General features: G+C 43.2%; 1 protein-coding gene across 2 annotated transcripts in view; it reads right to left on the bottom strand.

Annotated features, from left to right (window-relative positions):
• The window catches only part of SYNPO (synaptopodin), a 101,458-nt gene that overhangs the window by 56,050 nt on the left and 32,086 nt on the right, over nt 1–13,322 (bottom strand). Inside the window, exon 1 of one of the 2 annotated variants that reach the window (XM_061617407.1) lies at nt 6,439–6,639. The exons of the other annotated variant lie outside the window; for it this stretch is intronic. Within the exon in view, the coding sequence (XP_061473391.1) occupies nt 6,439–6,550 (112 nt within the window). The 5' untranslated portion in view covers nt 6,551–6,639. Of the gene's footprint in view, nt 1–6,438; nt 6,640–13,322 lie in introns of those variants that run through there. 2 annotated transcript variants of the gene reach the window in all.

Below are 13,322 nucleotides of genomic sequence, written 5' to 3'. Positions count from 1 at the left end.
AAAGAGATGAAGTCAATGGGTTAACAGCACATTTGACTCTCTGTTGGATTCTGGGCTCCTTGTTTTCATTTCAGGATATTGTGAGGTTGAAATGAGGTGGGGCTGGCAGAGTTACTGCATCCCCCTCATTCTAACAATGTTTTACATCAAAACTTTGGTAAATGGTACTCACCACCAGACAATGCCAGCCAAGATTATTGTCTGGATTCCATTCCGGTAACAACATGACTGTATCTGGTGTGAGTTACAGCTTTGTTCAGACTAGGTCTATTATGTTAGGAATGTTATCCAGTGAGGCTGAATGAGCTTATGGTAGGGCTTGTGAACTTCAGCAGTTGAAAGAAAATGAGCCAGGCAGGGGCAGATTGAGTCAACCATGCAATCACTTTGCAGGTGAGACTTTTTCTTTTCTCTTTTTGCTTCTTAGGCAGTGGCATGCCTGCAAACAACTCAGCAATAATGCCCAAGACCTACAATATATATATATATATATATTCATGTAGTGAGTCAAGATAAATAAAATACATAACACCCTATATAAAAAAAACAGGGAAGGAAAACACTGCATTTTCATTCAAATGTTTCAAGCTTTTGACAATAAGGAAATGAAGACTGTTTCTTGGCAAGACAACTGACCGGCTCTTTGCCTTAGCAACAGCTGTGTGGGGCTGTTTCTTCTTCTTCACGTAAAGCCAACATATGCAGGGTTCTCCTATGAAATTTCAGACTCGTTGATCTCAGAACTCCCTTTTGCTCCCACACATCAAAGCTCTGCATAGTACAGGGCTTGTAGATCCAACTGGTCTAAATGAAATATGAATCCTGATTCCTATGAGGATGTTGCACAGTGTTTGACCCTGGTGGGAACAGCCACGTGTCTTTCCCTTGATGTGGATCTAATTGTGATGAAGACAGTATTCAGAGAACTTGCATCATTGTGTTAAGCTCCCAAAGGTTTGCTCTTGCGTTGCCATGCTTTTGTTGGGGGTTGTAGGAGACAGAATGATAGGGACAAAAAGTCTTTTGATTTTTGGGAACTGTCACATCCGCAGACAGTTCAGCAGTGACCCAAAGACCTACACACACACACACAATTACATAACACAAGGCATAAATAGCCCTGTATCACCAGGAAAGGAACATGTTGCAGGGTTTTTTGTCTGTGGTAACACCTATATGTCGCTGATATATTACACTTGCTAAGAAGCAGTCTAGGGAACCTACCTTTACGTTTATCAATATCAATGTTATCAGAGTGGAAGTGATTACTGCCACTGCCCCTCCTGCTTTGTTACTTCCTGGTACCATCCCTTACCGTACTCTCCCATCTGTTGAAATGAGTAATGCTCATTTTTTCCCCTAGAGCAGTCAGCAGAGCAACTACCTTTATCCATTGTTAAAGGTAAAAGGTAGCTTCACCAGCTTGCAACCTGGCAATTCTGGCAGATGTACAGATCTAATAGCGTGTCTCACTCACTTATCTAGTATGGAAGAACCTAAAAAAAAGATGATCTAAATATTGCAGCTAGGTATCATGTTCTGTGTAAATGATGAGGTTATATCTTTGACTGCTATGAAGATAATCGGGATGCAGGAGTATTTGTGCATGTGGGTAAAGAGGGGCTATGCAACTATTAGAGAAGAGTGTGGGTGAGTGATAGGGGCAAGGGGAACTTTCAGGCAGAAACAGCGGCATGAGGGTTCAGAACAGAGAGAAACCTCTCAGGTCTACAAATATTGTGGTGGTGTATTTAAAAATACCCAACTCACTCACAATGGAGGTTCTATAGTTTTACATTTGGATCTACTAAACCAACACATATAATGACATAAGGTTATTCAACCATCCAATGCTATATGGATTCCATTACTACCTGTGATGGGATGCCATGAACAGTGGACAATAATGGTTACACTGTAAATGCTGTAGGATTCAGATTTTCCAGTGGACCACAGGTCAAAGAAATATTTTGTCTTTCACTTGAGCTGCCTCCATCTTGTTATTTTCAAAGTATTAAATTGCAATCAGCATATCTTACAGCACATCAAAAATAGAAGTGGATGGACTGGATTTTTTGTTTGTGTACAGGTAACCAAACCTTGTCTGAATTCCTTTCTAATGGAAGAAGTATGATTTGCTATCATCTGCTAATAACATCTCACAAGGAAGAAATTAAGCTTCTCTCAAGGAGTTGAGAATCACAACACTGCTCATTTTTAAAGCAGTAGAACTGAAGTCTCCATAAGACCATGGACCAGAAGATGGTATCATCAGTTGGTAACAGCCTGGTGATACAGAGGTCCCAATCTGTCAAAGGCTAAGTTTGTCAGTTCCTAAGAATCTGCAAAACCACAAAAACATCTCCCCAAATTCTAAGGAAGTCATAAACTTTCATAGTTGTAGATCAACGTGCTAAGTAATGCAAATAAAAGAATATTGCTCAGCTTGAAAGCTATAAAAGGAAAGTTGCCTTATCCCTTATGGAATATCCAAGAAGTCATGGAAGCCATGGATCGACATTATCTTTGGAAGCACATTTTCCCCAGCACAGTATGAGGAACGTCTCTACCTCTGCTAAAAAAAACACATGGATAAAAGCAATTCATGTTTTTAATATTTAAGAGCCTGTCAGCTAGGATCCTTTACCTATGATTAAAAGACATACTTTAGTGAAGCAATAACTGCAATCTGAGATAAAATAAAATCTGTCAGTGGGTTGTGCATGACCTGATGCCTAGTGAAAGATCAACGGAAAGAGTCCATTTACATACAGCAATATATATCTTAAGAATACAGATGATCACTGACAACTATACTCAGATCTATCCTTAAATCTCCTGGGCACTATGTGAGAGATGACATTTACTTTCCAAGGAAGATTCAGTCCAGCCCATTCTTGCCTCTTCTTACCGTCCACTGAAGCTCACACATGGCAGTACCATAAAATCAGCCCAAGAAAACTATCATTTGTGTAACACACAGGCATTCTAGGCCGACTTCATGATGATGAGTCCTTTGCAATCACAGGGTGACCCTTTTGCCCCAAGTAGTCACTCTGCATTTTTTCAGTGCTAGAGCAGATCTGTATTTGCTGAGAGAGTAGCCTTGGGCTAATTTTGTCATGAGTTTAAACAAATGGCAGACCCAAATGACTGTAGAATTTTAGAAAAATGGACTCATCAGAATTGGAAGCTGCTCAAAATGTTGCAACACGCACCCAACAAAAATCATTTTAGTTTTGCAAAATCTCCCTTTCCCCACCAATGCTATTTTTATATCTCATTCCTTGCATGTGCCATTCCTTTGCCTTGCCAGGAATGTTTTTACCAATTTTCTTACCTTCTAGGATATAGATAGGCTGTTCTCTACTCTATAGACTCATCACATTTGGGTCCTCTGTGGGCTTGCCTGTGCAGCATACTTGTCTTCAGTTGAATTACTAAGTTCAAGCTGATTTTCTGCCCCAGATGCTAAAAAAGCTTGGGTGGCCTTGGGTACAATGCACCTTGACTTGGAGTGTAGCATTTGGATTCACACTTCAGGAGATGAGTGCTGTTAGTCTGCTGTAGCAAAACACCATCCTCTCAGAATCCAGTGGCACCTTAAAGACTATCACATTTATTATCCCAACCCACATGCATACTGGAATTGTTTAAGATGTTTTTAAAACATATTTTGTTTTAAAGATGTTTTAAATATGTTTTAGTGCTTTATCATCTATTTGCCATATTGGGAGGAAGGGCAGGATATAAATGTAAATATTATTGCTGCTACTACTACTACTGCTAATAATAATAATTTATTGTGTTATAAGTCTGGCAGACTTGATTGTGTTCACACTGTAAGGCTGGGTGTTCGACCAGTTCATTGCTCAAGGACGAGAACCAGCATTGACCTAATCACTAGTACACATATCCCTCCAACTTCCACATGCAGCACACTTTCTGGAAGATCACCTTCACTCAAGGCCTGACATGGCAGTGAAGGCAGCACCTTGAATCAATGCAGTTCTTAGGGGATATCTGAATGTTCAAGCAGTTTTGCATCTCTAAGACTCCCAGAGCATCTTTATATAAATTCCTCAGAGAAATGACATTGGGGTATCCTCACTTTTCAATTTTTTCTATAGTGTACAGCAGCAGTTTCAAAACTGTGTTCAGAGGACCCATGGGTTTCCCTGAATGCTTATGAGGGCTCCTTAATGAGAAGATCAGTCATCGAGGCCAGGTTTAACACCAATATTTTCCTGCAGTGCACAGCCCCAGGGGCAGTGTTGTGTGCATTACAGGGTAGGCTCTGAGTTCATGCAGGACTTCATGCAGCTGCCCTGGGGATGCGGATTGGCATACATGATGTGGCACATACATTTGAGAAATAAGCAAATAAAGAAAACTAATGAAGTCCAGTGGCCTGTTCCGTGCTCTGATGGACCCTCAGAGCAGGCACCAGAATCTTCCCTGACACAAAGGGCTTCCTCTGGAGACATGCAGGGTTTTTTTGGGAAGCAGGTCCATTTGAAAAGGGTTCCCTGCTGTAGAAAGTTTGAAAATAACTGGCAGATAGAAAAGTAAGATAACTTGGTAATGTTATGCAGCAGCCTAGTGGGAGGAGCAGGTATTACAATTAAGCTTTCTGGGGCCTTGGCCAAGATCTTGCCCACCTGGGTTATAGCTACATCTCTCAAGAGGTTCCTTCTTATTTAGCATCCCCATTGTGGCTAGGCTAAAATGGTTGGCTAGGGAGGAGACACAACAGAGGTAGGACAAAAGTATTCTTCACCTTAGGTATTCCTTTTCCAGTGTAGTGGTGAGAGTGGCAGACTAGGACCTGGGACATCAGGGTTCAATTCCCCACTTGACCATGAAGCTCACTGGGTGACCTTGGGCCAGTTATCAACTCTCAGCCTAACCTACCACACAGGATTGTGGTGAGGATAAAATGGGGAGAAGAGGGCCATGTATACCACCTTGAGCTCTTTGGAGGAAAGGTGGGATATAAATGCAATAATAAATAAGTAAGTAAAGTGGCTGGTAGTTAAAAACTAAATGGGTAATTAAAATATACACAGTGGATCTGCAAAACTGATGCATAGGAAGCTTTGGTTGCAACGCTTAAAGCCTCTGAGCAGAGGACAATGCAACTACGAATGAGTTTCTCCCAAATCACCTGCCAAAGAATCTGGTTGGCAGATTATTTTATAATTTCTATTTATACTTGCATCTTTCCGCCTGGTAGGCTTCAAGGTGATCATAAATGGAAGGGCAAAACTAACGCTGAATGACAGGCTGAGCAGGGTAGAGGTCTTAACAGTATACAAGGCAGATGACCAAAAGATTGAAGATGTTCAGTTCTAGCAAATCTCACAAGCAGAGGTGTAGTCATCCAGGGTCTCAGGGGGTCTTAGACCCCTTACTTCTTTGGGAGCAGGGTCCCAGCAGGGTCCCTATGTCTCCAACATCCATGAAACTATCAGTATGAAAGGGAAGTGTGTTAGCCACTGAAAGAGTCTCCTAACATGCTTCCTTGCCCTTTCCTGCTGTTTGGAGCCAATCGGAGTGAAAGGAGGTGAGTTAGCTACTGAGAAGACTCTTCTCAGTAGCTAACACTCTCTTCTTCCATGCTTATTGGCTCCTAGGGACATCTGTTTTTGTGGGAGGAGGCATTAACATAGATCTCAGTCTCAACCCAGCAGCAAAAAATGGAGGCGTGGCTGTGACTATCACGAAAGGACCCTGCACTTTTGATTTTACCACTACTGCTCACAGGATTCCCCTCATTGTGCTCCCCCACCCCTGCTTCCAGGCACCACAAGGAACAAACTCACATGTCAACCCAGCCCTTTTACACTGCCACACATTAAAAGTCTGGGGTGGCTAGAGGCCAAATTTATCAAGAAAGAGGCCCACATGGCTTTGGAATGAGGACATTTCCACATCATGGGGGCTCCCCGTGCTCCCAGTGTGCCTCCTGTTGTTGATGCAGATCCCAAAAAACTACAAGGAATGGAGGCACCGAAACCACCCAGTGGACTTTCCCCACCCACCCCACGAAATTCATAACACGTGCTGCTGACCACTGCGATGTCTCTGCTCTGCCATGCAAGCCACCGGTGACATCAGCAGGCTGCGCGTATCATCATTGCCATGGGGGGGGGGAGACCAGATCCCCCAAATCAGGGCATGTGGGAGCGGGAGTATGAGCATGCTCTAAACCAACTTCACAAACACACATCCCAATCCACAGCAACAAAAAGTCCAGACGTGGCAAAAGCAAGCCGAGCAGCAACCTCAAATCACCCAACAGCTACTTCATCCTCTGAGCATGACACGGATCCCTCACACCAGAAGTCAGACGGAAAGCCCCTCTGAAGCTTCCCCTCTCAGCACCGGCTCCTTTCGCCTTCCCAGTGAGGAGCCCCTCGCCAACCCCAAACGCACACCCAGGCACGCGCTGCAGGGTCTCCTCAGGGACAACAAGCCCAAGAGTTCGTTTTCGCCGCAGCAGGAGGCCATCCGCTCTTTCTCTCGCAACCGCTACAAGAACCATCATCAGAAACCCTGAGGAAAGTTCGGCGGCAGTCACCGCGAGCCCCGGAGCGCCTCGCCACCTTCTTCCCCTCGACCTGTTATGATTGCACGGGAGGCGCGCGCGGGCGGGCGGGGACGCCAAGATCCCAAGCCGAAAGGGGCGGCGGCGGCGCGACCAAAGAAGTGACATCAGCTGCCCACTCGCCCTCTGCCAGCAACAAGTTCTCCAACCAGACAAGCGCACACGCCGCGGGTTGAGGAAAAGAAAAGACCCCCCCCCCAAAAAAAACACCCCAGGGAAGGTTTCCTTTGGGGAAAAGTAGCAGGCCGATGGAGAGAGGTTTCACCTGGCGCCTCCTGAGCCAGCTGTGGCAGGTAGCCTTGGGCACGCCCCTCGCCTCCCCGGCCAGCTGTTGGCCAAACATCTGGCCCTCTGCAAAGGAGTGGAGTCCCGCTGGCTGCTGGAGGCGCAGCGTTGACTTTTCTTCCACCCCCTCCCGCAAAAGTTCCCCGGGCCCTCTTACCTTTCCTCCTTTTCCCGCGCGTTGCCTTCTCGCATTTGCAAACCGCCTGGCTCCTCTTCTCTTTAGCCTCTCGCTCTGCCTCTGCCGGCTGTTTTTGCACAGCACCAGCTCTGTTTGTTTGCCTGCTGGCAGCGGCGGGGGTGCTGCTGCCTGGGCTCCGAAAGGAGATCGGGTGTCCGGCTTTTCGCAGCAACTGGCTGTGTCTGTCAAAGGGAAGGGGAGGGGAGGGGGGAAGAGGAGCCACCCAAACCCCTTGGACTCCCCCCAGCGAGCAAGGAAGGGCCAGCCAGGGACTTGACTTTGCATCACACCCTCTGGCTTGTGTGCAGCAGCAGCAGCAGCTGCCAGAAAAGAGTGAGCGCGCTGGGCTCTACCGGCTGACTCACTCAAGCGCCTGCCTATGTGCTTTCATTTTTTCATTTATTTATTTTAAAGCTCCCCCCTCCCTTTTGACTCATCACACTCTCACACTCTGCTGTCAAATTTCTTTCCAGTCAGATATAGCCCTTTTGCTTGCTTACAGTCCAGCATTTCACCAGTGTGGTGGGAAACACCTAAAAGGCCGCAGCTTTAATATGGGGCACCAGCAGGTAGCTATTTCTGGTTCTGCCTGCACAGAGATGGAAAAGTTTCCCCTCCCAGTCCTGATTGCTCCTGGAAATCTGTGCACACGCCTCTTCTTCTGATCCAAAGCTGAATTCCAAGTGTATGTGCCTAGAGTGGGGGACCTCAGGGAGAGTGCCACACGATGTGGCCCTCAGCCTCAATTTTATGCAGGTGGCAAGGAGGAAAATGTGGGAAAGGAGGTCCACAGAGAGAGAGAGAGAGAGAGAGACTTTTGGCTCTGGTCCATGTAGCCAGGGGGACTGCCCCCCTAAAAAATGTCTGCTGTCCCTAAATTGTTTTTACAACAATAAATAATTAAACATGTTACAGGGAAAAAATATTCCTTTTTAGTGTCCCTTCCCCCCCAAAAAAACTTTTAGGCTGGCTCTGGAACTGTCTGTTCCTGCTGACCATAGTCGGCCTACCTTTTCTCCAATAGATTAACTAAGGTAAGCCCCTCAACAGGAAAAAAAGGTTCTCCATCTTCTCTAGTATAAATGCATTTATTTATTTCGTTATTACATTTATATCCTGCATTTGCTTCATGGAGCTCAAGGTGGCATACATATTTCTCCCCTTTCCCATTTTATTCCCACAACAACACTGTAAGGTAGGTTAGGCTGAGAGACAGGGACTGGCCCAAGATCACCCACCCAATGAGTTTCATGGCTGAGTGGGGGACTTGAACCCTGGCTTCCTAGGTCCCATGGGAATGGGAGAATGGGAAATTGAAGTCCTACGGACCAAAAATTATGTCTTCTCAGGTGTGGAATGACTTGCTCTGTGCTGGAGTGCTGGCCTCTATTAAGAGGTAATGTTCATGCCCTGGGTTTCGGTGGATTAATGTCAGAGAGCTGTATATGATTCGAAAGTGCAGCTCCACTGGTGAAAAGGACTTCTGTGCAAGCTCTCTTCCTCTCCTGTCCCCACCCTTCACAGTTCCCTCACACCCTCAAAATCAGCTTGGGAGGGTTGAGTGACCCTTTGGAGCAGATTTGGAGGTAGGGGAGGAAAGAGAAGTCACATTGCACCAGCAGAACCACATTGGTGCAGCATTGGATATAACTCCAAATGGCCCACATTCAAACTTTTCTGGTAATTGGATATTTTAATGCATGTGCATATGAAACTGTAGCTTTCCCAAACCATTTTGGGATACATTTCAAGAGCCTTTTCTGAGATAGAGAAACATATGCATATCTCATTTTTAGGTTAAGTTTTTTCTTTTAAAAAGCAAACTGGGCATCTTGTACTATGTGTACCACATCACAGCTTTATTGTTGGCATGGAAGTCTTCTACCAGTTTTGCTGCTTTCATGAGTGATGAGAGTTGTGCTCAGTGGAGCAAATTCGAAAACCAAATATGTTACACATTCCTTGCTCCATCATTGTCTTTATCCATTAGCCTGTTTTTCTAACATTATGTCTTAATATAGTCTTCCTCAAGTCAAAGACAAACTTGAAGAGTGAACAGCTAAACATCTTTATAATATATTGCAGATGGCACCTCCAGTGAATGTTCAGTTTGCCTCACCCTTCTCCTCCTGAATGAGAAGATCTGTAGTTTCTCCACGGCTACTCCCAATATTAGATCTTTGACTTCTGATTTATTCTTTCTCAGTCTTTCTATTTCTTCCCATTAGCTTTTCTTTCATCTATAAAACATGCCATCCCTCAACTCTGCTGTCCTCCCCCACCCTCACCCCCACCCCCACCCCAGCAAGAGGCTGTAGTCAACTGCCTTTGTGTTGGGCCGATGTCAGGCTGCTGGCCGGATCTACTTTCATTTTTACTAGAACCCCAAAGTCCACCAAATGGAATCAGGTGTAAAAGACATTCACTTAGATTTAAAAAATTCTAAGCCATTCAGCACCAGAACTGAATGGACAATATGGTCTTTCCACATAAAAGTCCATGCCTGGTCACCTTCCACTCCACTGAGATACACAAGCTTTCTTCAGTTCAGCAGTACTGTTTTTAAAATTATTTTCAATTGTTTTTATGGTACTTTTGCAAATCACTTGAAAGGTGATTAATAAAATGATGATAATGATGATGAAGAAGAATCATTCTGTTATTGCCGTTGTTAAACAATTGGAAATCAGAAATAATTGCCATTCTACTTCAAATCATCTGAGGTTATGTGCACATTAGAGGCTTAAAACACAGTGAGGCTTTTTTCTCAGTTTCAATTCGATTTTGCAAATCTCAGTGTCTCCAGCTGCTTGCTGTCTGTACCCAGTTTCCCCCACTCCTCCACCCACCCCAACTCTTATTGGTGGAGCTTTCCTCCCTCCAATAGCATCCCCCCCCCCCAGAAACAATCTTGTTGTTTCTCCTGGTGTTGACACTTTAAATAATCAAAGTGAGTGAGAAGAGACAGATCCCTCCCCTCTTGTTTACAGAGACTTATGGGCAGAGATGAGCACAGATCTCTCCTCACCAGCACCCCGCCTTTTGTTTTAAAATGAACAAGACTTTCAGTCCTAAACCACTTACCAGGGAGTAAGTTCTATTGAATTCAATGTGGCTTACTTCTTTTTTTATTTCTATTTTTTATTAATTTTATTTTTCATAAACACATAAAGAAAAATAACTATCATAAAACAAAACTACAAATAAGTTCTTAAATTCATATTTCATGAATCCAGGTAAAACATCTCATGGGCCTCCCATAATTCCTTATCCAATATGATTTATTTAACAAATTAATTAATTTTCTTTTCCTCCTTTTTCCCCTTCAGGATCCATTGGGTAACTGTTAAACCATTCACTAAATATGCTATATTAATAATTCCATATTTGGGTGTATGCCACTGGCAAAGTTGAACCACCATCTTGTATATTTACATAATAAAGTCAAACAAAATTGTAAAAAATTGCCTCCTTTTCATGGTCCTCGTGCCTTCCTTGTTATCTGTAAGTTTTTTCCAGAAGCGCTATATCCCAGGCAGTCTGATACTAAAAATCTATATGTGCACCTGCTAAATCTTTCCAGAAGTGAGCAGTGGTGATCCGTGCCACTAACAATGAATAACTAATAAATGTCTTATTGATTAAATCCACATCCTCACTCAAAAAAAGATTTAGTAATGCCAGTTGCAGAGTTAAATTAATTTGTTGATGAACTATTAAGCCCATTTCCCCAGCTACCACTGCCCAAACCCTTTGAATCTTTGAGCATTCCCACCTCACATGCATGTATGTTCCTACTTCTTGACATCCTCTCCTGCATAACGGTGATAATCCTGGATTCATATACGAGAATTTTCATGCTGTTAAGTACCACCAATATATACATTTTAATGAACGCTCTGTGTTTAGCTGCAATTGTCTGGAAAGGTGGTTTTTGCCATTGCATCACCCAAACTTTTCTATCTATCTCCTGAACTATTTCGCATTCCCACCACATTTTTACATCTTGGGTATCCCCACTGACACTATCCATTAGAATTTTGTAAGAATTTGATACCAGTCCTCTGAATAATTCAGTATCAAATTTTCAAATGTAAAAGGTCTAAGAGTTGCATTTCTTTAATTATTGGATTGTTTAGAAAATCCCTAATTTGTTTCCATAACAACCATGGAAGTGAAAGTTCCTGTAACAGTTGTTTCAGCCTATCTTTATCTCCTGGATTTCCATTTATGTAAAAATAATTGCTTGGCACACCATTCCGTCATATTGTACTTTCGGTTTTTTTAAAAAAACAAGGGGTAGAATGCCAAGGGAACCAAGGGAGACATTGTGGGAGTTGAAATGGCTGCCTTCTTTGTCCATGCAGCTTACTTCTGAGTAGACACAGGCAGGATTGCAGTGAGTGGGTGGATGGAAAATGGGTTGCTCCTGCTGCTGACATCAGGCATGTAGGACCACCCCAGGAAATGTTTTGACTGTATACTAGTTATTATTATTTATTATATTTATTAGACACTTTTTTCAGAAAGGTGAACTTAAAGTGACTTACAAAAGCAAACATTAAAAACAAGTGTAAAAACAAGAGTAAACCTAAAATACACTAATAATATATGTAAAAGAATAGATACAACTCAACCCCACCCTACTAAAAGATAAGCAGAAAATTAAAGTCCAAAACTGTGGGTGAATAAAAATGGTTTTTGTCTGGTGCCTAAAAACAGATTGTGACAGTACTAGGTGTGCCTCCCTGGGGAGAGCATTTAATAAACAGGGAGCCACCACTGAGAAGGTCCATTCTTATGTCACCTCCTTCTGCACCTCCCTTAGGGAGGACACACAAATTCTTCCATTGGTCATAAGGATCTACCGAAATTATTCTTGATGGAGCCAATTCTGAAACCAAATTCTCTCCAGTTATTCTGGTTTCATAAGAGTTTGTGACTATTACTGAAAATCCACATGTTCCATAAGAAAACTGCTTCACTAATCCTTTACAACAACTACCCAGCAAAATAATTATTTACATATTGCAGATGTTTAGCTGAGATTAAGAGAATGGACTTGTCCTAAGGCATGGCTGAGGAAGAGCCTTCCTTGCTCACAGCCCACACTATTAACTGTCTCACTTACTCTTATCCTTTATTTAGAGCTCAGTCCATTCTTGACTACCTATATTTCTCACCCTACATCTTCTCTCGGTATTCCTGGTTTCACAGTTCACCTGAAAATTGGTTACTCTTGAATGCAGCCTTTGCTGACTGGTGTCCTCTGGATGGTTTGGACTACAATACCTATCAGACCCAGCCTTTATGGATTTTCTTACCCTGGACCTTTCTGTTTCTACCCAGCTGTATTGCCTCCAGTTCTTTCTTCTCAAACTATCGTCTTCCCATGCATCTGTTTCACTGCTGGATATTTTGTTAGCTCACTTGTTTGATAGGCCCACAATTTGAGGTCAACTTTGACTCTTCTCCTTTTCTCCACATTCAAGCCACTGCCAGTTTCTGGCACTTCACCCTAGCCTATATGTGTGCTCGTCCATGGGCTGCTCATCTTTCATCCAAACTATTGTTAATTACTTCCCTGCTGGTCTTTGTACTGCCATCTCTTTGCTCTCCTCAGTCTAGATACCTTTGTTCTGTGGTTCTTCTGTGCATTAGCAATCCACAATAAATCAATGCAACTTGAAAAGAGCTGCTGCCAGTCAGTGTACACAACAGGAGTGTAGTCATCCAGGGTCTGGGGTGTCTTAGACACTTTACCTTTTTGGGAGCAGGGTCCCTATGTCTCCAGCATTCATGAGCATTTTAAAATCCTAGCATCTCCAATCATTGGCTAGTTTTAAGAAGTCTATGTGAAATAGTTTTAAGTTTATCATTAACAATGTTGGCAGTGCAAACCTTATACTTCAGGGCATTGCACCACATAAGTATAATTTCTACATCTGTCATTGCTTTGGTTTATATAGCTGCTCTGCTGTTTGATTTTCATTTTTTAAAAGATCCAGTGCCAATTGTTTTTAACTTTGGAAAAGAGACCACAGTTCCAGCGTGTCTGCCAGCCTGGACTCTTAAAGTAATCCAACAATTTTTGGAAATGATTTGTCTGCTCCTGTTGCTCACACATGAGAATAGCAACACTCTGCATATATTACTCCCAAAATATTTTCAGGAGCAAAGAGACCAATTGTGCATAAGCCTGTGGAATATAGATTTATAACTGGCCAGTCCCTTTCACTGGGTCACAAG

This window comes from Rhineura floridana, chromosome 3, assembly GCF_030035675.1.
Source record: "Rhineura floridana isolate rRhiFlo1 chromosome 3, rRhiFlo1.hap2, whole genome shotgun sequence".
In the NCBI taxonomy this organism is placed as follows: domain Eukaryota; kingdom Metazoa; phylum Chordata; class Lepidosauria; order Squamata; family Rhineuridae; genus Rhineura; species Rhineura floridana.
Note: the sequence above shows the minus strand (reverse complement) of the source record. Positions and strands in the feature narration are given on the sequence as shown.